The sequence below is a fragment of the Orcinus orca genome, chromosome 12 (assembly GCF_937001465.1).
Source record: "Orcinus orca chromosome 12, mOrcOrc1.1, whole genome shotgun sequence".
NCBI lineage: Eukaryota > Metazoa > Chordata > Mammalia > Artiodactyla > Delphinidae > Orcinus > Orcinus orca.
Window position 1 is genome coordinate 20079443 of NC_064570.1, and position 22209 is coordinate 20101651.

The following is a 22209-nucleotide window of genomic DNA, read 5'->3' on the forward strand; positions in this document are numbered from 1 at the left end:
ATTCCCTCTCTTACGTAGCACCTCTTTAGTTTCTTTTGCCTCCCAAATCATCATCTATAATTATGTATTACTTTCTTTTTACTACCTGGATCTTCCTATGAAAGGTAAGCTTCCTGGCGGGTAGGCACAGAGCACTGTTTATGGCTGAAGCTTCAGGGCTGATCACAAAGCTTGACAAAGATAAGGTTAAATAAATAAACATTTAATGAACTAACTCATGGGAAAAAAGAACAAATGAAAGCAAAGACAAAGGCTATAGGCACTGGTCCTTTAGGTTGTTTATTATGGAGTTAAATGCATTAAGAAAATAACTGCTTGCTTGAGCTTGTTATATACAAAATGAAAACATTAGTATTGTTAGGTTTATACCACAAAGACATTATTGGTAAATTTTTTTCAAAGGCAATAAAACAGTAATTGAAATATTAAAACAATATAACAAAAAAGGAAAATAAAGAAGAGTATAATTTTTACACTTTTCTTCTTTACCAGTTTCCTTCCCAGCTCAGAAGGGAAAACTAAAAACGAAATGCTAGCAATGAAAATAAAAGAAACAGGTCGGAAAATAAAGGTAACATTCAGGGAAAGAAGTAAGCTTCGGAGAGGATAAATCAAATTGACTGACCCAAATCTCATACCAGCATACAGTAGGCTCAAAGGATATGGCTACCAGTACTTTTCACCTAAGCTCATTAATTTGGGAGTGACAGCTGCTACAACACTCATTTTAAGAGTGCAAAGGATGGGCCAGGTTGATGTCAGGCCATAGGACACAATCCCCATATGAGTATCTCCACTGACCACAGTTCAAAGAAACTGGCCAAATCAAACAATGAATAAATGCTGAAGAAGAACATTTCATTTTTATTAGTCAGTTGGGACAATAAACAATCACTGCTGAAAAAGTAATAACAGAAATAATGAAAGTTTCAAAATATACAATAAAAATAACTGGGAAAGCAATCAAAGGCAAATTCAAATTTTTGGAATGTAATGTTTTCAAAATAATCAAGGGCTTCACAAATTCAGTCTTTAGTATACACAATATTTATATAACCCCTCGTAAACTATGTGCATTCCACATGTCCAGCAGGACGTTATTAACAAGTTAATGAACATTAATTAGAAAGACAGTGTCATTTCTAAAGAAGAAAGTTCCTTCACTAGATAAATCTGTATTTGTGGCTCTCACATGAAATAAACTTTAAAAAATACTACACCCTTTCTTTCCCGGACGGTTACACTTCTGCTTAGGCAGAAAACACTTAAATGCAATGTAAATTCAGCAACTGTGATGATTTTACTAACTGCTATGGTCTGAATGTATCTGTCCTCCTCAAATTCCTATGTTGAAATCTTAATGCCCAGTGCGATGGTATTAGGAGGTCGGTCGGCCTTTGGGAGATGATTAGGTCTTGAGGGCAAAGCCACCATGAATGAGGTTAATGACCTTATAAAAGAAGCCTGAGAAAGCTCTCTTATCCCTTCTGCCACATAGGGAAAGGAGAAGTCTGCTACCCCGAAAAGGGTCTTCACCCGACCATGCTGGCACCCTGATCTTGGACTTCCAGCCTCCAGAAATTTGAGAAGTACATTTTTGTAGTTTCTAAGCCACCCAGTCTGTGGAGTTTGTTACAGAAGACTGAACAGACTAAGACACTAACAAGAAAATTGCATTTTCTAAAAGTTTCATCTGGTAATAAACATTTAGAATATCTATACCGCACTCAGTAAATCAGATAACCAATTATTTTCTCATTAATGTAAATCGAGACTATTCAAAACGACTACAGACAAACAATTGACGATGACTAAACCTTCCGCTAATTCAACCACAGACAGTACTGTACAACAGACCAAAGGGCAACGGATTTATAAGGAACACATAATATGACAGAGCAGATGATAATAATTTGGGGTAAACTTTTGTTGAGCACATACCATGTATGAGGAACTTTTATACCTAATTCTTGACCCTAACAATAATCTTACCCATTAGATATGTTCTCTGCTTTACAACCAAGAAATTGAGATTCAGTGAGTTGAAATAACTTGGTCAAAGTTCACACAGATGGTAAGTGAATAAGCTGGGATGTTAATCAAGGATTGCCAGATACCACAGCCAGTGTGCTTTTCGTCCTGCCTGTACAAACCGAGAAATGCCTTAAAGTAGGCAGCAAAAGATGGCTTCCGGGAGATGGAGGGCAAAGAGAAAAATACATAATAATTAATGATCTATAGGATATTCTTTATAACATAAAGTTATATTGTCTCGTTTCCTTCATAATGTTTCAGCATAAATAACTATGTGTGTGTATAGGTATGTGTGCAAGTATGTGTGCATGTGTACATACATACACATATACATGAACATATGCACTCCAGGGTTAAAATAACATTTCAGACCCACATGAGGCATCTACACTCTGAAAGTTACTATAAGCCCATTTCAATTATCGTTATCTCAATTTGCACTACAAAATTTGTTAACTGGCATTAAGAGATGTAAGGAAAAAATTTCACCAGCAAAAAGAATAGTGGTCAAGATATGTCAATTAGTTTAAAATGTTAGAGACAGACCTGTTGTTTACAGAACCCAAATATCGGGAGCCAGTTATGTTTAAGAATTAATCATTTTTTGTACATTAGGAAACTATTATTATGAATGTATCTAAACGACATGTTAGCCCCAACTACGCCCTGAGGCATAGCAAACACATTAATATTTCTGCAGCTAGGAACAAGGCTATTCACACTAAGCGGGATAAATAAAGACCATAATAAATAGCCTCACGTCAATTCAAAGCTTTCTGTTATCAGTGAGCATTGGATTTCCGGTGGTAGATAAGGGATCGTGAATGGCCAAATGACTTAGTCCAATTGCAATTCAGACAAAACATTTCCTTTGAATGCTGATATTAAATTTCATATATTATACCGCAATAATAGTGTTCCATGTGCAATATAATAACCCTTCACCCCTCCAGAATTTGGCTGATACAATGTACATTCAGAACACAGCTGGGAGATGAGAGAAAAGCCATGGTGTAAAGGTGCTCCAGGGCCACTACAGCAGGCACAATGGCCATGTACTAGAGAGAGTTACATTTATTCGTAGCAGAGGCCCCCATATCTTTAATCAGATCTGGTTTCTAAACTCAACACAGATAAGAACCAGTAAGTAGAATCACAAAGATCTGAGAGGTGGGTACTCAGAACCGTCATCAGCAATAGCTGAAGTTCTGACAGCAAAGAAGAAAAATAAAGCGATTTTTTAAGAAAGATAAAAGCCCAACTGCACAGTCAAAAAAGGCTTGGGTTCCAATCTCAGCTCTGCCCGTATGAGCTCTGTGATCTCCGGTATTCCTTAACTTCTCTCTACTTCAGTTTGTTCATCGATATAATGTTGATGAAAAATTTTCCTATCTCCTATGGGTATTCAGAGGATTAAATAAAATAATGCAAGTGAAGAGCTTAGCACAGAGCCTGACAATTAGGAGATGCCCAATAAAATTTATACGCTAAAAACGAAGCACAAAATCTCACAAAGCACAGCAGCCTGAAAATATTCACCACCAATTCTTCAGAGCGTGGAGAGCACTGTCATAATTTAATAAAGAAAATATCATCTTGGCTCTGCCATGTACCTTTGAACGTGTCATTTAACTTGTCTGAGGGAGCATTAGAGTAAGCATTCTCGATGGAAGAAAGTATGGTTCTTGGTGGTGCAAGGTGGCGGAGGGGAGTGGGAAAGATCTACTCTTTTTACGTATAAAGCATAACTATAAAGTACAGAAACAGATACACAGGATACCCACGGTATTAAAATGTCCTGTGGGCAAGTATCTGAAAAGGCTCCTTAGGCGGGGTGGATAATGTAAAAAAGGTTGAGAAACACTTGTTTAAATGAACTGTAAGGTCAGGTACAGCTCTTATAGTTCCTTAATTCTCTCTTCATAACAATAATGCCAAGAATTCAAAGAATGTTTAATATAGGTTCATGTATTTTGCTAAAGAAGGCAAGGAAAGATTTGTATATTTCAGGAAGATCTTCAATTAAACAGTTAGAAATTGTAAATATCATTGTGTTTAAAAGAGAAAATCCTGGCAATACATAGAAAACCCAGCTATCACTATGATGGGATCCCGTGAGCCACAATTTTGTTGTATTTTCTCTGCTTTATAGATAATAACATACCTAAACCATATCTAAATATTAACATGTTTACTTATTTCCCCTAAAACGCAGAAAGAAAATAGAATAAAGACAATGACTTGTAACTACCATAAAACTGGAACACTGTGGTTGTCTTAGCTATCATAAATGAAAGATCACCCTGGAATATAATTCATCTTTAATTGCCTCTTCCATCTAATCTAACCACTGCTGTAGGTTGTCTTAAAATATTTACAAAGTAAAAGCAAAAAAAGAACTGGAGTTGCTAAATAAAGCTGGCCACACATTCCTAAGTGATCAATTTTTCTGGTATTGTTTACAATAAAAACAAAGTCATAATTCTTACAGTAGACGGAATTTGTGGAAACACATAGATAAAGTATGCTTAAGGATGATCCCTCTTAATGTTAAGGCTGGGTTTTTTAACTGAGATATAATTGACATACAACACTGTATTAGCCTTAGGTGTACAACAATGATTTGATATATGTATATATTGCAAAATGATTAGCACAGTAAATTTAGTTAACATCCATCCCTACACATGGTTACACATTTTTCTTGTGATAACTTTTAAGATTTAGTGACTTTCAAATACACAATACAGTACTGTTAACTATAATCACCATGCTGTATCTTACATCCCCAGAAATTATCTTGTAACTAGAAATTTGTACTTTAAAGCTGTTTTTAATTCCTCCTCTTCCCTGCCTTAGTTTTGGGATTCTTACTATATCCAAATTACCTGTTACAACAAGAGAAAAGCAGTTGTACTAAAATGCTAGAAAGACCAATATTATAACTATATTCTGCTTTAAACACTTTGAAGTTTTGTATTTGCTATCCTTGTCTTTATATTCTCCAGAATCCTAGGGATATGCAGCAACACATTCATGTTCACATACTGACTCATAATTCTTTTCTTTGAGTTTCCCCAAATTTACATTAGAGACTCTAACTAAAAATGACATTCTAAAAATGTACAAAATAACTCCATATCAAACCATTACTAAATGCTTGTCCATACTTTATTAAAGTGTTCTGATATTATCTGTTTTATTCACTGCAAAATAAATGTGGTTTTGATATCAAGTTAGCTTTCAGGCAGTTGCATCTGAATATTCAAGATGTGTGAAACCATAATTTCATTCAGACACAGGTATTCACGGTACTCTGCAGGAAGCACACAGTGTTTTACGGATGATGAATATAAATATGCAGTCTTAAAGGATGCTAACCATTGTTTACAGTGCCTCAAACTCTAGATGCTCAAGTGACAGGAAAATTTCTCTTATAAACACGTATGCTATTTTAGACTGTTCCAAATTTACTGATGAGATAGAGTAATGAAAAGGAAAGACAGTAAGTTAGTTGAAGCCCAACATACACTTAGTATACTTCAGGAGCTAGTGTGGATCCATGTGTTCTCAGACAAAACCGAGGACGACCTGACCAAACAGCACACTGACCAAACAGCACACTGCTTTAATTACCGTTAGGGATAATATTACCCTGATGCCTCTGTAATACCTAAGTGTTCCTTACCATTAGAGTACTACAAAATGTACTCAAGAGGCATAAGAAAATCAGAACACATAAAATGATCACGGGCAAGGTTTAGACTCATTCAAGGAAAAATTCCATTGCAGAAATTCAAGTACCTAATGTATAAATATACACTCTGTACTAAGTGTGATAATACTAACTCAGTACAGCATGAAAATTTAAAAATAATAATAAAATATGTGACCTGTTCCACACGCTTCCATGAGAAAGCCAGAGCAATCAAATTCTCAGCTTGGGCTTCCCTGGTGGCGCAGTGGTTGAGAGTCCGCCTGCCGATGAAGGGGACACTGGTTCGTGCCCCGGTCTGGGAAGATCCCACATGCCGCGGAGTGGCTGCGCCCGTGAGCCACGGCCACTGGGCCTGCGCGTCCGGAGCCTGTGCTCCGCAACGGGAGAGGCCACAACAGTGAGAGGCCCGCATACCGCAAAAAAAAAAAAAAATTATCAACTTGACAACATACATACATACAGCTGCCAGGGCCTTAGCATTACCTTTGTTTTAGATTGATCCATGATGTTTTTAAGTACTCCGTGGTTTCTTTCACATTCCTCGTGTCATCACTGCTATATTCCTCCAGCAGTTTCTGCAGGACATTATCGAATGCCATTACGATACCAGCACCAGGAGCCAGTTCTTGAAGCAACATCTAAGGTGTAATTTCAGATGTAATTGTTAGACCGGATCACTCAATAACAAGTATGACCAAAACACTGGTCCTTCCAGTAGGTTTTAATATGTTTTAGACACAGATATCAAAAGAAGGAAGCAAATTATAAAACAAACTTGCATGTAAGCTCAAACAACAATAATTCTGGAAGTGAAAGTGATCAGGTACATAGCAGATAACATTAAAAGATTACTGTCTTTTCTCCTTTGATATGTTTTACTTCCTCAAACCAGTTGTCTTCTTTCATTCCTACTGCTATATCTGATCCTTACAGGAACATGTATCTTATAGGAATGAGCTTACTATAGAGTTAGTTCCTCTATATGTGCTTGAAGATATGGAAAGGGCAACAACATGGAAGTCTTCTTGTCCCTGGATCACTGTGTATCACTGTTTACAAAGTTAACTGCTTGGCTGGATCCAGTACCTAAGCAAGGTTTACTGAGAGTTGCTTGAATAAACTAAATTGATGCTGTATGTCCATAGGCATTGGTTCCTTGATACATTTTTTTCCACCTCTGAGAGCTCTTGTATCAAGATACTCCCCATGAAATCTAAATGACAAATGAATGTTCTTAAAATGATTTTTGTAGCGACTAGCAGAAAAATCCACCCTAAAGTTCCAGAATAGAGCTACACTGTTGATTAGAAAAGAATACTCTTTTTTGAATTATGGTTTTCTCCAGGTATATGCCCAGTAATGGGATTGCTGGGTCATATGGTAGCTGTATTTTTAGTTTTTTAAGGAACCTCCATACTGTTCTCCATAGTGGTTGTATCAATTTACATTCCCACCAACAGTGCAGGAGGGTTCCCTTTTCACCACACCCTTTCCAGCATTTATTGTTTCTAGATTTTTTGATAATGGCCATTCTGACCCGTGTGAGGTGATACCTCAGATGAATGGATAAAGAAAATGTGGCACATATATACAATGAAATATTACTCAGCCATAGAAAGAAATGAGATTGAGTTATTTGTAGTGAGGTGGATGGACCTAGAGTCTGTCATACAGAGTGAAGTAAGTCAGAAAGAGAAAAACAAATACCGTACGCTAATGCATACATATAAAATCTAAAAAAAAAAGAGGTACAGGGCTTCCCTGGTGGCGCAGTGGTTAAGATTCCGCCTGCCAATGCAGGAGACATGGGTTTGAGCCCTGGTCCGGGAAGATCCAACATGCCACGGAGCAACTAAGCCGGTGCGCCACAACTACTGAGCCTGTGCTCTAGAGCCCTTGAGCCACAACTACTGAAGCCCGTGCGCCTAGAGCCCGTGCTCTGCAACAAGAGAAGCCACCGCAATGAGAAGCCCACACACCGCAATGAAGAGTAGCCCCCGCTCACCGCAACTAGAGAAAGCACGCGCGCAGCAACGAAGACCCAACGCAGCCCAAAGTTAATTAATTTTAAAAAAATGGTACTGATGAACCTAGTGGCAGGGCAGGAATAAAGACGTAGACATAGAGAATGGACTTGAGGACACGGAGGGGGAGGGGGAAGCTGGGGTGAAGTAAGAGTAGCATCGACATGTATACACTACCAAGTGTAAAATAGACAGCTAGTGGGAAGCAGCTGCATAGCACAGGGAGATCAGCTCGGTGCTTTGTGACCACCTAGAGGGGTGGGATAGGGAGGGTGGGAGGGAGGCTCAAGAGGGAGGGGATATGGGGATATATGTATGCATATGGCTGATTCACTTTGTTATACAGCAGAAATTAACACAACATTGTAAAGCAATTATACTCCAATTAGGATGTATTAAAAAAAAAGAAAAGAATATTCTGAGTATGATGATTGAAACACTGATATCACTTTTAACTGTATTCCTCTGGTTAAGTGTCCAGGAGCTTTGCTGATTATTACTTTTGAGTCTTTTGGTGAAGACAATTCAGCAGACAGCATAAACACAGAGAATGATCCAGGAAACCAGGATACCTGGCCACTTGCTTTTTAAGTTGTGACCATGGAAAGCCTACATGTCTGAAGAATAAAAACATACTCTCATGTCTGAGATTTTTCCCATACATCCTTTATTATATTCTTCACAAGCGTACACTTTCATTTAGGCTATCTGAAGGGTAAATAAATGTTACACAAAAGTATAACCTAACAGCCATAACCTCCAACTCAAGAATATTTTCTATGACTGTAGAGATTTAAAATAGCACTTTAAAAATACCATAAGTGTTCAATATCATCAACTCTATAATCCAACTAATCACAAAAAAGGTACCTGCTATGATGATATTGATAAAACGGTTTGGTTATAAAGGTATTAGAAGAAACTAAACTTACTGAATACTTGATTTGTTCACTACAGTAGCCCTCAAATGAAAGTCTCAGGAGATTTCATAAATAAAAAAATACCTTCAGGGTAGATATGGAAGGGAACAAAAGGAGGGTTCCTGGGATCCTGAAAATGTTTTCTTTCTAGATGCTGGCTCATGGGTAAGTTCCATTTGCAAAGAGTCAGTGAGCTGTAAATCTAGGATACACGTACATTTCTATTTGTCATGCCTCCAGAAATTTTTCAAAAACCTTCCTGGTCAAATTCTTTATATAAATTTCAGTGTACATTCTAAGCACTTGGGAAAACATTATGACATGGGTCCTAAAAATTACAGTTAGCAACAGAACAAAAAAAGCACATCCCACAAATTGATAATGCCAGAAAGTATCTAATGAGTCTTACTTGATTATCAGAAATTTGTTTGATAAGTGGATCCCTTCGAGCTTGTTGAAGAATATAGAGGCGAGCCTCATACTTTCTCATGAGCTCCTCCGTCTCTTCCCTGTGGTCATCCCACTGAAGGCTGTCAATAATCATGTCCTCCAGCTGCTGCTGTCTTAACTCCACACCATGCTGGGTGCTATCCCACTGGTTCTTGACCTTTTCCACTGGAGGAGGCATTATATATATTTTTAAAAATCCCAGAAAGTAACTATCAGGAAAGGGAAAAAATACCTGATACCAAATTCATCACAAATAAGGTTATATATAGAAAAGAGAAAGGAGGCAAAATGGTACATACATTTTAAAGGAATTTTATTACGTCTGCCACACTGTATGACTGATATATTTCTGAAACCATCCTTGAAGAAAAAATCTTGAATTAAACTCTATTTTAAATGCATTAAAATATCTCACAATAAAGATACTGACTATTATAAACTGACAAACTAAAAATTATAAAGAAAATAAATTCCTACCTAATTTATATTTACAGAACCTGGTTTGAAGAAGGCAGATTTTAACAGTACATTATGATAGAACTTTATGACCAAAGATATAGTCATTTGTCAACCTCTAAGGAAGTACTGATTTTAAAAGAAAATAAAATACTTAAGAATACTTTTCACATTTGTTTTACTGTAGCATGAAACCTCTCTAAAAGGAAGTGTTTTTATATATTCAAGAGAAGTGCTAAAAGTAAATTAGATTCAAGTTCTAGGTACCCAGCAGTTTTTTATTATAAAAATATCCATATTGGCTCTTTTCCTCTCTCTTTTTTATTGTTTCTATTTCTCTTTCTTTCATTCTCTCTTTCTGTCTCTTTCTCTTTTCCTTTTCTCTCCCCTACTTTCTTTCCTCTTGTATTTTTAACATGTGTCAAGGAAAAAGAAATCTAAGGAAACTTAAACTTTTGATTAATTACTTCAGGGGCAATTCACGATTTGAACTGAAGTACTAGTAAGCAATAACTTTAAATATCTTCAACAACCCATTCATAATAAGTAGGTAGAAAGTTAGAAACAAATTTCTAGAAGATGCCTTGTATGCCAGAAAGACTGAAGGGCTATAGTTAAGTACCAGGCCAAGAAGAACTTAACTAAAAAATAACATTGCAGGGCTTCCCTGGTGGCGCAGCGGTTGAGAGTCCGCCTTCCGATGCAGGGGACGCGGGTTTGTGCCCCGGTCCGGGAGGATCCCACATGCTGCGGAGCGGCTGGGCCCGTGAGCCACGGCCGCTGAGCCTGCGCGTCCGGAGCCTGTGCTCCGCAACGGGAGAGGCCACAGCAGTGAGAGGCCCGCGTACCGCAAAAACAAAAAAACAAAAAAAACATTGCAGCTAGGTCATAATGAGACCTTTCGGTAAAATTCTTCAAACAATACTGGGTTATGGTAAACCATAAGAGCTATCAGTTTAAGACTGTTCAGGAAAATGTAAATTATACTTATGTATAATAATTCTAAAAAATTGTTCAGTGAGATTATTTTATGCTCTTATCCAACAGTTTAAATAAATTGCTTACGTTTTAACTTAGGGAGAGGGAAAATTTATTGTAATGGTTTACTTGTCAGTTACAAAGTTACATAAAGTACTATAACTAACAGAATCCTTTAATACTGAACAAATAAAACTAAAGGTATCAAGCGACAGCAAGTATCAGAGGTTTACCATAAAAGATAAGCAAACTATCCTATTCATTGGAGATAGGTGCAAAAAGGTCACTATCGGTAGTGCCCTCTGGCTGAGCGCGGTTTTTCACATAATGAATAATGATATGGACCGTGGAGCCTCTATACCAGAAAAAATTGAGAGTAAAAAAAAAGAGGGAGTTAAATTGAAAAAGGAAGATATTCAGGAGAAGAAAACCTTAAAGCAAACTTTGGACAGAGAGGAGGGGTGGAGGAAAAAACAAAAGATGATAGAAAAAGCAAAGTGGAGAAGCCTTTGTAAATAGTTTGGTGTCACCAAAGCTGAGAAGCTCCTTTGCCATGTGATGGGAAACAGGGTCACTCCAAAGTTCGACAGGCAGAAGCAATCCACCAGTTAAAAAAAAAATAAAAATAAAATAAAAATTATAAAAACGGGGGAAAGAAAGAAAATGGCTTACTTAGTAAAAATAAACCAATATTGTGACACACTAAAAGTTCTCTGCTAACTCATCTCTTATAATAACCTTGTTGCTGCAACATTTATTTTGAAATCAAAACAGTTTTTATAGGGGGAATAGTTGACTTTCCTTCAGAAATATTAGACTAGGTAATAAAATACCTTCCAGTTTATATTCTGCCACAAATAAATATTTATTAAGGAACTAATTGGTACTGGGCCCTGGGGGAGGCCTCAGGGCCAAAAAGGGGAGTATTTACAGTCTATGGAGGGGAGAGAGAATTAACTGTGAGATCTACAACGAAATTATGGGGGAAAAGGTCACAGCAGGAACTAAAGACAGAAAATATAGTTCACCAGAGACTAAAAGAGGGTGGGAGAGACTTCACAAAGGAGGTGATATTTTAGCTGCTCAGTAGAATTTCACCTGGGGAGAGGCCAAGAAGAAAAAAATGTGAATAAAGGTAAGGAGACTAAGAAATGTCAGGGCATTTTAAAGAATATATACAATACAGAACAGTTACAGACAGTGCTGAGGGCTAAAGAGAGAAAGGGAGTGATGAAAGCAGACAGTGATTGCCCCTATGTGTCATTCTTGAGAATTTTGACTTTGTTTGGTATGTCATACAGATTTAACGGATGCTTTTAAGCCAGAAAGCAAATGTGAAACAGGGAACTTTGTTGTTGCTGTTTTGTATTTACTTTTTGTTTTGTTTTACTTTGTATTTAACTAAAGTATTCCCAACTTCGTGCCAGGCACACAGGTGTATAGTAACTGCTCAATAAATATTTTTGGAATGACTTTTGAGAAGATGAGTTAAGAGACACAGTAAGATTTGGTTTCAGTGAATATAACAGAAGAATGGATTTGCATTCCTATGGGTTTCTCTAACTTTTGTATTTTTTGGTTTCTTTAAAAGAAACTCTAACTTAAAAGAAAAAAGCTTCAATGTATCAGTAATTACTTAAAAGTAATGATATTAATACTTTAAGGAACTCATAAAGGAATTAAGACAATGTTCACAAAAAATAAAAAACAAGGGAAAGCTATTTTATTAATAGAGTATCAAATATCAAATTATCAAATAATATTAATTTCTGGTTGAATAATCTTCAAAAATGTATGTGTGTGTGGGTATGTGTTACCATTTTCAGGGAAGGTGAATGATGATATATAATTTTTTTAAAAACCTACATTTTTCTGTGATTGCTGTTCTCACATCTGAACTGGAAGCTTTATTTTTCAAATTCTGTGCCAATGTAAAAACGTAATCAAGCTGAGGATGGCGCTGTTCTAAGTCAGCCTTTGTGATCTGTTAAGACAAAATGATTGTTAAAATAGATTAATAAGCCATATGATAAAATAGTAACAAAGCAAAATTGGTGTGTTGACATCAAACTTGTTGTTTTCCTCCTATAAGAGATAGTGATGCATCAGTGATGTAGTGGAGAAAGTGCAGGAATTGAAGTCAGAGGTCCTAGGTTCAAGTCTCAGCTCTCCCACTTATCACCTGGATCACCAGGCAAGGCACTTTACCTCTCTGTGTTTTTATTTTCACAAAAAGAAATAATAAAATGCTTGCAGTTCAGCTATATCAACTCTGAGGAAATTAAACGAAGAAAATCTCTTTGAAAACTAAAAAGTGCTTTCAAAACATCAGTAGTGATTTCTGCAGCTGATGCTTTGCATATCTGTCCTACATCAGATATGAACATAAATTAATGGTATCTACAGGGATGGGGGTAAAGTATTAGAAAAATCCTAATTGGAATAACTGCAAATTAAATAATCTTAGACATGAAAAACTGCTGCTCTAGAAAGTTTGTGTCTCTTAGTACTAATAAATATGGGAGAAAAGTTAGCAATATCAGAAAAATGGTGTGTTTTAAGTATAGAACTAATAGCCTTAAAAATTAGAAAACACAATTTCCAAAGATTCTCTCCCAGCTCTTCCTCTGTGAATTCACTAATTTTTCAGATTTCAATTATTCCTACAGTGTCAAATATTATCTCTAAATGGCTTATTCACAACTTCTAATCCTGAATCGCAAAGAGACAGTTCAACGAATGCTGATCATTTCCTTCTAAGTGGCAAAAGGGCCTCTCAACACAACATATTTGAAACTAAATCAATCAAACCCCCATCCACATTCCATTTCTTCTGTTCCTGATTTCTGCTAATTGCAATAGCATCATCTCAGCCCCTCAGCAAAGGCTTTTCTCCTTGTTTTAAGCATCTCTTGCACAGTTCCCGGTCTTCTTACTCAAGCAGAGCATTGTTATCATCAGTCTCCAGCCACAATTTAAAAAAGAAAAAGGGAAAAACAAGATGCTTGGCAAGTGCTTACAGACTAAACGTCCAAAGAGCTTTGCGTGGTCTACAAGCTCCTTCACAATGTGAACTTGAGCTGCCTTTGCTCTCTTACTTCCTACTACACCTCTTTCCTGCACAATTCTTGACCCAATATCCTTCATGCTCCCCACCTCATGTCTTTATTCACCCTGGTCCCTATACCAGGAATGCCATTTATTTTGTCTCTAAATGTCAAAATCCCATGTAGTCTGCCTTCGTTCACTGTGGATGTAATCCCTTTCCTCATTCTGGCTCCCCCTTACAGGTGGCGTGTACCTGTCCCGCAGCTTTTATTAGACTGTGCCTGGCCACACATGTTTTTAATATGGGAATAAAACTGATACCTACCTCACAAATTATTAAAGTGAATGAAATAATACATGTAAAATACTCAGAAAAATACCTAGCATACATTAAGCACTTAATAAGAGTTTAGCAAGAGCTGTTATTATTTCATGGTTCATTCCCAGTTTCTATCTGGTATATTCTTTTCAATATCCCTAGACAGCACACAGCCCAGTACCAAAAACACACTGAATGTGGAAAAAAGAACTTTACAAATTGATAGTAGATGGCATATGCATAGAAATAAAACTATAGTCAGGAGATTCTCACTTAACGATGTCAGCAATTAAACAAATAAGCTCATTATGAAATATAAGTTGAAAAGGCGCTTCAACAAATTATTCTCCATGACACTAGGCATTAAATGTAACACCAGTTTACATTTACAGTGATGTGGCTGGATTTATGATACCAGTTTTAGATCATAAAAATACAGTGACTCTACAGCTCACATTGTTAAACCTGTTCTTACGAAAACAGCACAAATGCAAGAAAAGCTTTACTCATCAGAGCGAGCCCAGGATGGCTGTTTGACAGGTCAAGAATTTTTTAAAGCTCATTCGCCCAGAGTTTAAGATAAACAAAAGTGATCCAAACAGATCTTGGTGTTTCCATGACAAGCCTTTACACTAGGTACCTACTTTCATTCGGGAGATTGTCTTATTGATCTCTTCTACATCCCCGACGGTGACAATGTTGGACTTCAGCATCTGGTCGATCAACACCAGCCAGTCGGCCAGTTCTGTTATCGTTTTATCCAGATCAGCAGGAACTGAAATTTCTGAAGTACGAGGAGACTGAACAGGAATATCTGATGCAGATGATGCTAGCACCACCTTTTGGACACTGGGATGAGCTGAAATAAAAAACGTAGCAAAGTATCAATAACACAGCAGGATAATCTGACTGTGGTGATGTAATGGTGACATGTATGTGTATTTATGTAAAATTTAGTTTAAGTAAAACAATTGAAAGAGGTTTATATATATTTTTTTTTTTGCGGTACGCGGGTCTCTCACCGCTGCAGCCTCTCCCGTTGCGGAGCACAGGCTCCGGACGCGCAGGCTCAGCGGCCATGGCTCACGGGCCCAACCGCTCCGCGGCACGCAGGATCCTCCCGTACCGGGGCACGAACCCGTGTCCCCTGCATCAGCAGGCGGACTCTCAACCACTGCGCCACCAGGGAAGCCCGGTTTTTATTTTTTAATACTGAAATGGCAATGGCATTTCCTGAATTATCTATATGTTTTTGGTTGCCATAATGGCAATTAAACACACCGTCTCACCATATTCTAGGGCAGCAATAACTCAAAAGTAACTAATGCTGATATCAAGAGAAAATAAAATAAAAACTACATCAACCATGAGAAAATTAGGAATGTTATTTTATTTTGTCAAGATGTTTTTGCTTTAATTGTTATTTTATTTTGTCAAATGTTTTTGCTTTAATTTAATCTTATTTGTAATTTTCTGTTCTTTTTCACTTCCCTTTACAACATGAGCATTTGTCCCTTTTAATAAACATCACTGTGAATACCTATGTAACAATCTATGTATATAGTCTCTAACTTTTAGTTACCTCTTTTCCTACAGCTGGATACTTAGACTACTCCTGAACTTTTTTACTTTAAAAAAGAGCTTTCATATATGGTCAACTAATATTTGACAAGAATATACAATGGAGAAAAGATAGTCTTTTCAGTAAATGGTGCTAAGATAACTGAACATTCACACATGAAACAGTAAATTTGGACCCATGTCTTACACCACTCACAAAAAATTAACTCAAAATGGATTAAAGACTTAAATGTAAGACCCGAAACCATGAAACTCCTAGAGGAAAACAGGAATAAAGCTCCCTGACCTGGGTCATGGTGTTGACTCCTTGAATACGCAACAAAATCAAAACTGAACAAGTGGGACTACATCAAACTAAAAAGCTGCTACACAGCAAAAGAAGCCATCAACACAACAAAGTGAAAAGACAACCTACACAGAATGGGGAAAAAAATATGTGTAAACCGTATATCTGATAAGGGGTTAGTATTGAAATGTATACATATAATTCAGACATAAGAAATGAGAAAATCCTATCATTTTAGACACCATGGATGGACCTTGAAGGCATTATGCTAAGTAAGTCAGACAGAGAAAGACAAATACGTATGATCTCATATATGGTATCTAAAAAGAAAAAAAATTCATAGGAAAAGAGGTCAATCAGACCTGTGGTTACCAGAGGTGAAGGGTGGGGGGAGAGGAAACTGGAGAAAGGTGGTCAAAAGGTACGAACTTCCAGTTACAAGATAAACAAGTACCAAGGATGTAATGTACAACATGAAGACTATAGTTAACACTGCTGTATGATATATAGGACAGTTGCTGAGAGTAAATCCTATGAGTTCTCATCATAAGGAGAATTTTTTTTTCCTTTTATCTTTTTTTAACTTTATCTATATGAGAAGATGATCCATTTATGGTAATCACTTCCCAATACATGTAAATCAAACCATCATGCTGTTTGCCTTAAACTTATACAGTGATGTATGTCAATTATTTCTCAATAAAACTGGAAAAAAACTGGGTGTAAAGAAGCATAGAACTTAACACAGGTGCAGCTATAGCCATCTGTCAAGGATATTTAAATTCCTATCACAACACTGCATCAGAGAACATAAAGAATAATATTAAGGAAATTCAACAAAAGTGTTTTTGCTCTTAGACTTTGCTTACTTATCATCTTCTAAATGAGGTCTCTTGATATTCTTTTTAAAATTTCAATATCCTCTCAGCACACCTGATTTCCTCATGTGCTCCACGGCCAACCTCAGTGGTACAGTCTCTCTTACACTTCCTCTATTTTTCTTCCAATATAGATGTATTTCACTTATTTATTATGTGTATTTACTGATGAATCCCTGACACCTAGAACTACACCTGGCACATAGTAGGTGCTCAATAAATATTTGTTGAATTTAAAAAAAAACTTGCAAAAAACAAAACCAACAAAAACCAGAAAAAAAAAGATCTTGCAAGAAGTATCTTTTTGTATATTCTTTACAGTTCTGATTGCCACCTTAGTAGAAATTTCCCAAAACAGAATTACTAGGTTAAAAAATATGAAAAAATTTAATGTATCTACTACTGATTGCCAAATTGTTTTCCTTAAAAGTTGGAAATTTAGACTTCCGGCAGTGTGTGGAACTTATAAGCATCCTGCATCCACACAAAATTCTATCTCTACGGATAAACACACATCTTTCACCACTGCTTCATTTCACGTCCTTTTGGTTACCAGTGAGGATAAATATTCTTCATGTTTGGTAATCATATATGGTATAATTTATAACTGTATGTGTTCTTTACCTGCTTCCTTATCAATTTGGATGAACTCCTTATGCAAGAAAGATAAATCCCGTCACATTGCTGAAAACAATCTTTCTATTTTAGGATTTAATTTGTTTTCTTTTTATCATATAGATGTTAACGAAGTTTAGTTGAGCAAATCCATAAATCTGTCTTGGGGGACTGTTTTCTCAGAACTTACTCTTGTCTTCTCCAAAGATTTGATATATATTTTCTCTATATTTTTTGTTTGTATGTTTTTGTCTTATTTTGAACAGTGGGAGACTGGTAACTGTTTTTCTTTAGTTTTTATACAAGAGGTGGTTGAATTCATTATTAGCTCTATCTAGACCCACTTTAGCATAAGGTATATTAAATGAGGCTTAAATAATTTTCTGAAAAATGTAGTCAATCTGTAAATTCAGCACAATATAAAAAAAAATCCCAACAGGTTTGTGTGTAACTTGACCAAATTATACATTCAAATTTTGATTTTAAAATTAACATAGGAAAGAAAAGGGCCAAGAACAGTCAAAACATTTTATTTTTGATAGAGGGTCATGCCTTACCAGATATTTAGTTGTATTACTCAGCTAATGATGAATGATTAACCTCGTGTATTACAGATCCAGACATTCAAACAGACCACTAGAAGAGAACAGCCACAGTGTGCAGGTGGCAGAGAAGCCTGACCTTGGCAGAGACTACATTATAGATCAATGAGGAGGAATTTACTGGTCAATAAATGATGCTGGGAAAAGTGGTGACCCATGGCTGCAGCGGGAAGATGATGGGACAGATTTTGACCTCACATGCACCTTAGGAAAATTAATTTTCAGTAGCATTAAGGACCTGCATATGAAAACTAAAATTGTAAAATATAGAAGAATATCTTTATGACTTCAGAGTAACAGAGGATTTCTAAAATAAATCACAAAAAGGAAAGCTATTAATAGATTATTAATGTTTAAGAATTCTGAAAATAGTACCACAAATAAAAATTTTAAAAGCCACAGATTAAGGGAAAAGGTATTTGCAATGCACATTCCAGACAAGGAATTAGTAACAAAGTAGTTTTTTCAAACTCAAAAAAAACATCAACCAGGCTTCCCTGGTGGCACAGTGGTTGAGAATTTGCCTGCCAATGCAGGGGACACGGGTTCGAGCCCTGGTCTGGGAAGATCCCACATGCCACGGAGCAACTAGGCCTGTGAGCCACAACTACTGAGCCTGCGCGTCTGGAGCCTGTGCTCCGCAACAAGAGAGGCCGCGACAGTGAAAGGCCCGAGCACCGTGATGAAGAGTGGCCCCCACCTGCCGCAACTAGAGAAAGCCCTTGCACAGAAACGAAGACCCATCCCTGGTGGCGCAGTGGTTGGGAGTTCGCCTGCCGATGCAGGGGACACGGGTTCGTGCCCCGGTCCAGGAAGATCCCACATGCCGCAGAGCGGCTGGGCCCGTGAGCCATGGCCGCTGAGCCTGCGCGTCCGGAGCCTGTGCTCCGCAACGGGAGAGGCCACAACAGTGAGAGGCCCGCATACCGCAAAAAAAAGAAGACCCAACACAGCCAAAAATAAATAAATAAATAAAAAGCAGTTTCTTTAAAAAAAAAAAAAATCAACCAACAATCCACAGAAGAGGAAATAAGACAATAAACATATTTTTAAAAGGCTCAAGCACACAGGTAATTGAGGAAACGCAAATTAAAATGAAGTGTCCTATCTCCACAGGTCACAGGTTCCAAATGTGATGTCTGGGGAGCTCTGGGTCCCTAGAGACCCTTCCAAGGGGTGCGGATGCCAAAACTACGATCATCATCATAATAAGTTATTTGCCTCTTCCTGCTCATTCCTTCTCAAATGTAGAGTGGCGTTTTACTCAAAGCTACATGACGTATGATATCACAATAGAGCGAATGAAGAAGCAGATACAAGAATCCAGGTGTCTTCTCTTATGGCAGAAATTTAAAGATTTTCAAAAATGTAATGTCATATCACTTTTCTAATTTTTTTTTGTTTTGGAAAATATACTTTCTTATGTTAATATCTTATAAAATATATTTTATTAACAGAATGTTTTTATTATTGTTATTTTAACAAGTTAACAAACAAATAACTTTTGAAATTTCTCGGTTTTACTTTCTAATTAGGTAAATATTGATAGACATAACTCACACAAACAAAAGGTCTTTGGGGGTAATCAATAATTTTAAAAAGCATACAGCGGTCCTGGGAATAAAATGTTGGCGCGCTGGAAACAACGCAGAACAATGAGAAGCCTCACATTCAGCTGGTGGGAGGGTAACCTGGAACAACTAGTCTAGGCAGCAGCTAGCAAAGTAAAGTTGCCCGTATTCACCATAATCACCCCAGTGATTCACCACCACATACCCTAGAGAACAGCTCATACATCATTCTGCCCAATCCTCACTGTCACTTTTTGTGCTTTTAAAAAATTGAAAACAACCTAAATATTCATTCACTGTTTCATTAAATATCTATTAAGAACCTACAATGTGCAAGGCACTTGACTAGATGCTACAGGTATGGGAATGTGTAAGACAAAGGCCTTGACCTCGCAGAGTTTGCATTCTGGTGGGGGTAAATGGATATACGCCACGAAGTAAAACCAATGCAAGAAGTTGGAGAGAAACAGGATGTATCTTGGAGAGAGACAGGATGTATCTGACATACGTGGTCAGGTCAAGAAAGGCCCATCTAAAAAGGGAGTATTTGAGAAGAGAACAAACGAAGTGAGCGTGTGAAACATGCAATATCTGAGGGAAGGACATTTGGGTGAGAAAGAAAGAAGAAACAGCAAGCACAAAGACCATAAATGGAAATGTTCTTGGCATGTTAGAAACAGCAAGAAGACCAGTGTGTTTGAGGCAGAATGAACAAAGGAAAAAGTGGTAAGAAATGGGATTACAGAGACAGGGAGCAGACAGATCATGCATGGTCTTCTGGACCATGGTAAGACTGTAGAACTCACTTGTGTATGATGGAAGTGATTAAAAGATTGAAATCAAAAGAGTGACATCAAACCTGTTTCTAAAGCATCACTTAGCTGCTATCAGAAGAACAGATTATCGAGGTGTGGTAAGATAAGAACAGAATCAGGACAGCGAGTTAGGAGAATTGTTCACTTCAAAATGTCCCCAGAAAACTATTTTCCAGTGTCCTCACCTTGCCTCTTCTCTTGCCTCCAGCAGCATCTGGTTCTACTCTGGTCCCAGGAAAGGCTAAAAGTCTCACCTCCCATGAGAGGGAATGCCTTGCACACACTGGGCAGTGAAATATGTCTTGTGTTTAGAGAAGATGTTCTTTTCAAATGATTGAAAGCAGAGTAAGAAATCACAAGTGCATTGTGTTTTTAAATAAGCTTTTCTAATTCATATACAATGCTCGTAATCATAAAATTTTGTTATGTGTAAAAAATTTTGTAAAGAAATAAACTGTATCTTACCAGCAATTCTTGTCTGAGCAACAGAACAGGGTTCCTGGATGCGTTCCTTCAGCGCACTAGGCACTTCTCTGCAAATCTAGAGCATCAGGCCAAACAGAAAGAGAAGGATAGTATATAAATAAAGACGATTATATATTCTGAAGAGGAAGCGTTCTTCTAAATGATAATGCCGCCGCTTTCCTCCCCCTCAGTGCCTAAGCTTCTGTGTCCACTTTCACTAACCACTATCCACTGCAGTCTTGCTTGACCCCCAGCTCCACCAGCATCAAGAATGTCATCCAGTCCTTAACTGCCTTGCCCCTTTGCAACATTTAATGCTGCCACTCCCTCTCCCTTGAATTTTGTTAGTATTCTACAATCTTGATTTTACTCCCACCTCTCTGACTGATCTTCTAAGTGTCCTTCCCCAGCTCATTTTCCTCTGCCCTTCCACCAAATACCAACATTCTACAGGGTAGGATTTTTGGTCTTCTAACCCTCGATACTGGCCTCTCTCCCTGGGTCTTGGTTTCTACTGGTTTCACTTATCACGCGGAGTTTTAAGAGGCTGAAGACTCCCCAAAACCTATCCTCAGTCCAGCTTTCCCTGTCAACTGTACATTCAGACGTGTCCAAATATGGATTCATCACCTGCCTCCTTGACACTCTCTTCACAAAGTTGTCTAATGACTCTAACTATTTTTCCAGATCAGTTACCCTGATCTGGATGGTGGGCTTTGCTCAGAGGAGTTACTTGATGTCCTGATGTCCTAAGCATATCCATCCTTGGGTTCGCTCCATCCATCTCTGTGGTGCAGCTATAGTGATCTTTCAAAATGTAACTTGTTTAAAACCCATCAACAGTTTCCCACTGCTTTCAAGGTGGTGAAATAGCTTCAAGACGGAACTTGAATTCCTTGTGATGCATGGTGAGGCCCCTAGGTCTCTGCAAGCATCTCTTGTCCTTCCAATTCATATTGAGCTACTTCCAGGACCCAGATTCACTCTCTGTCCCCTCTAGACCCTTTCACTTACTGCTGCTTTTCCCTGCAAGGCCTTTTCCTCCATCGTCCATCTGACCAATACTCATTCATCTTTTATCATCTTAGCTTGGATATGATCTCCACAAAATCTTCCACGGTTATCACCCAAAGCCAGGTAGGTGCCCTACCTTTATGTCCCCATGGATACCTCTTTGTTATAATTGTTTATCTACTTGTCTCACCTACAATAAGCTCTTTGGGTTAGAAGCATTTTCATGCTCTTTACTGTATTCCTAGCTCTTAAAATGGTGCCTGGCATAAAATGAGAGTCTGGTAAAAACCTATTAAGTGAATGAATAAAAGCATGAATGAATGAAATATCTCAGATTAGTATTTCTTAAAATGTGTTTGTTGAAATTCTCTACAGAGTAAGCATTGCTTCGTCTTAGACATTCGTAATTCACATAATTAGTGTAAAATCTATGTG

The 22209-nt window shown here is 37.5% G+C and overlaps 1 protein-coding gene across 8 annotated transcripts in view; it reads right to left on the reverse strand.

Annotated features, from left to right (window-relative positions):
• Positions 1 to 22209, reverse strand: part of UTRN (utrophin) — a 1623662-nt gene that overhangs the window by 1373045 nt on the left and 228408 nt on the right. For all 8 annotated transcript variants that reach the window (XR_007470554.1, XM_049695369.1, XM_049695368.1 and 5 more), the window contains 5 exons: positions 20761 to 20836; positions 14592 to 14806; positions 12447 to 12564; positions 9106 to 9311; positions 6236 to 6390 (listed from right to left, as the gene is read on the reverse strand). Coding sequence is in view for 7 of the 8 variants with exons in the window: in XM_049695369.1 (XP_049551326.1) it covers positions 6236 to 6390; positions 9106 to 9311; positions 12447 to 12564; positions 14592 to 14806; positions 20761 to 20836 (770 nt within the window). In the remaining variant the exon portion in view is untranslated. The remainder of the gene's footprint in view (positions 1 to 6235; positions 6391 to 9105; positions 9312 to 12446; positions 12565 to 14591; positions 14807 to 20760; positions 20837 to 22209) is intronic.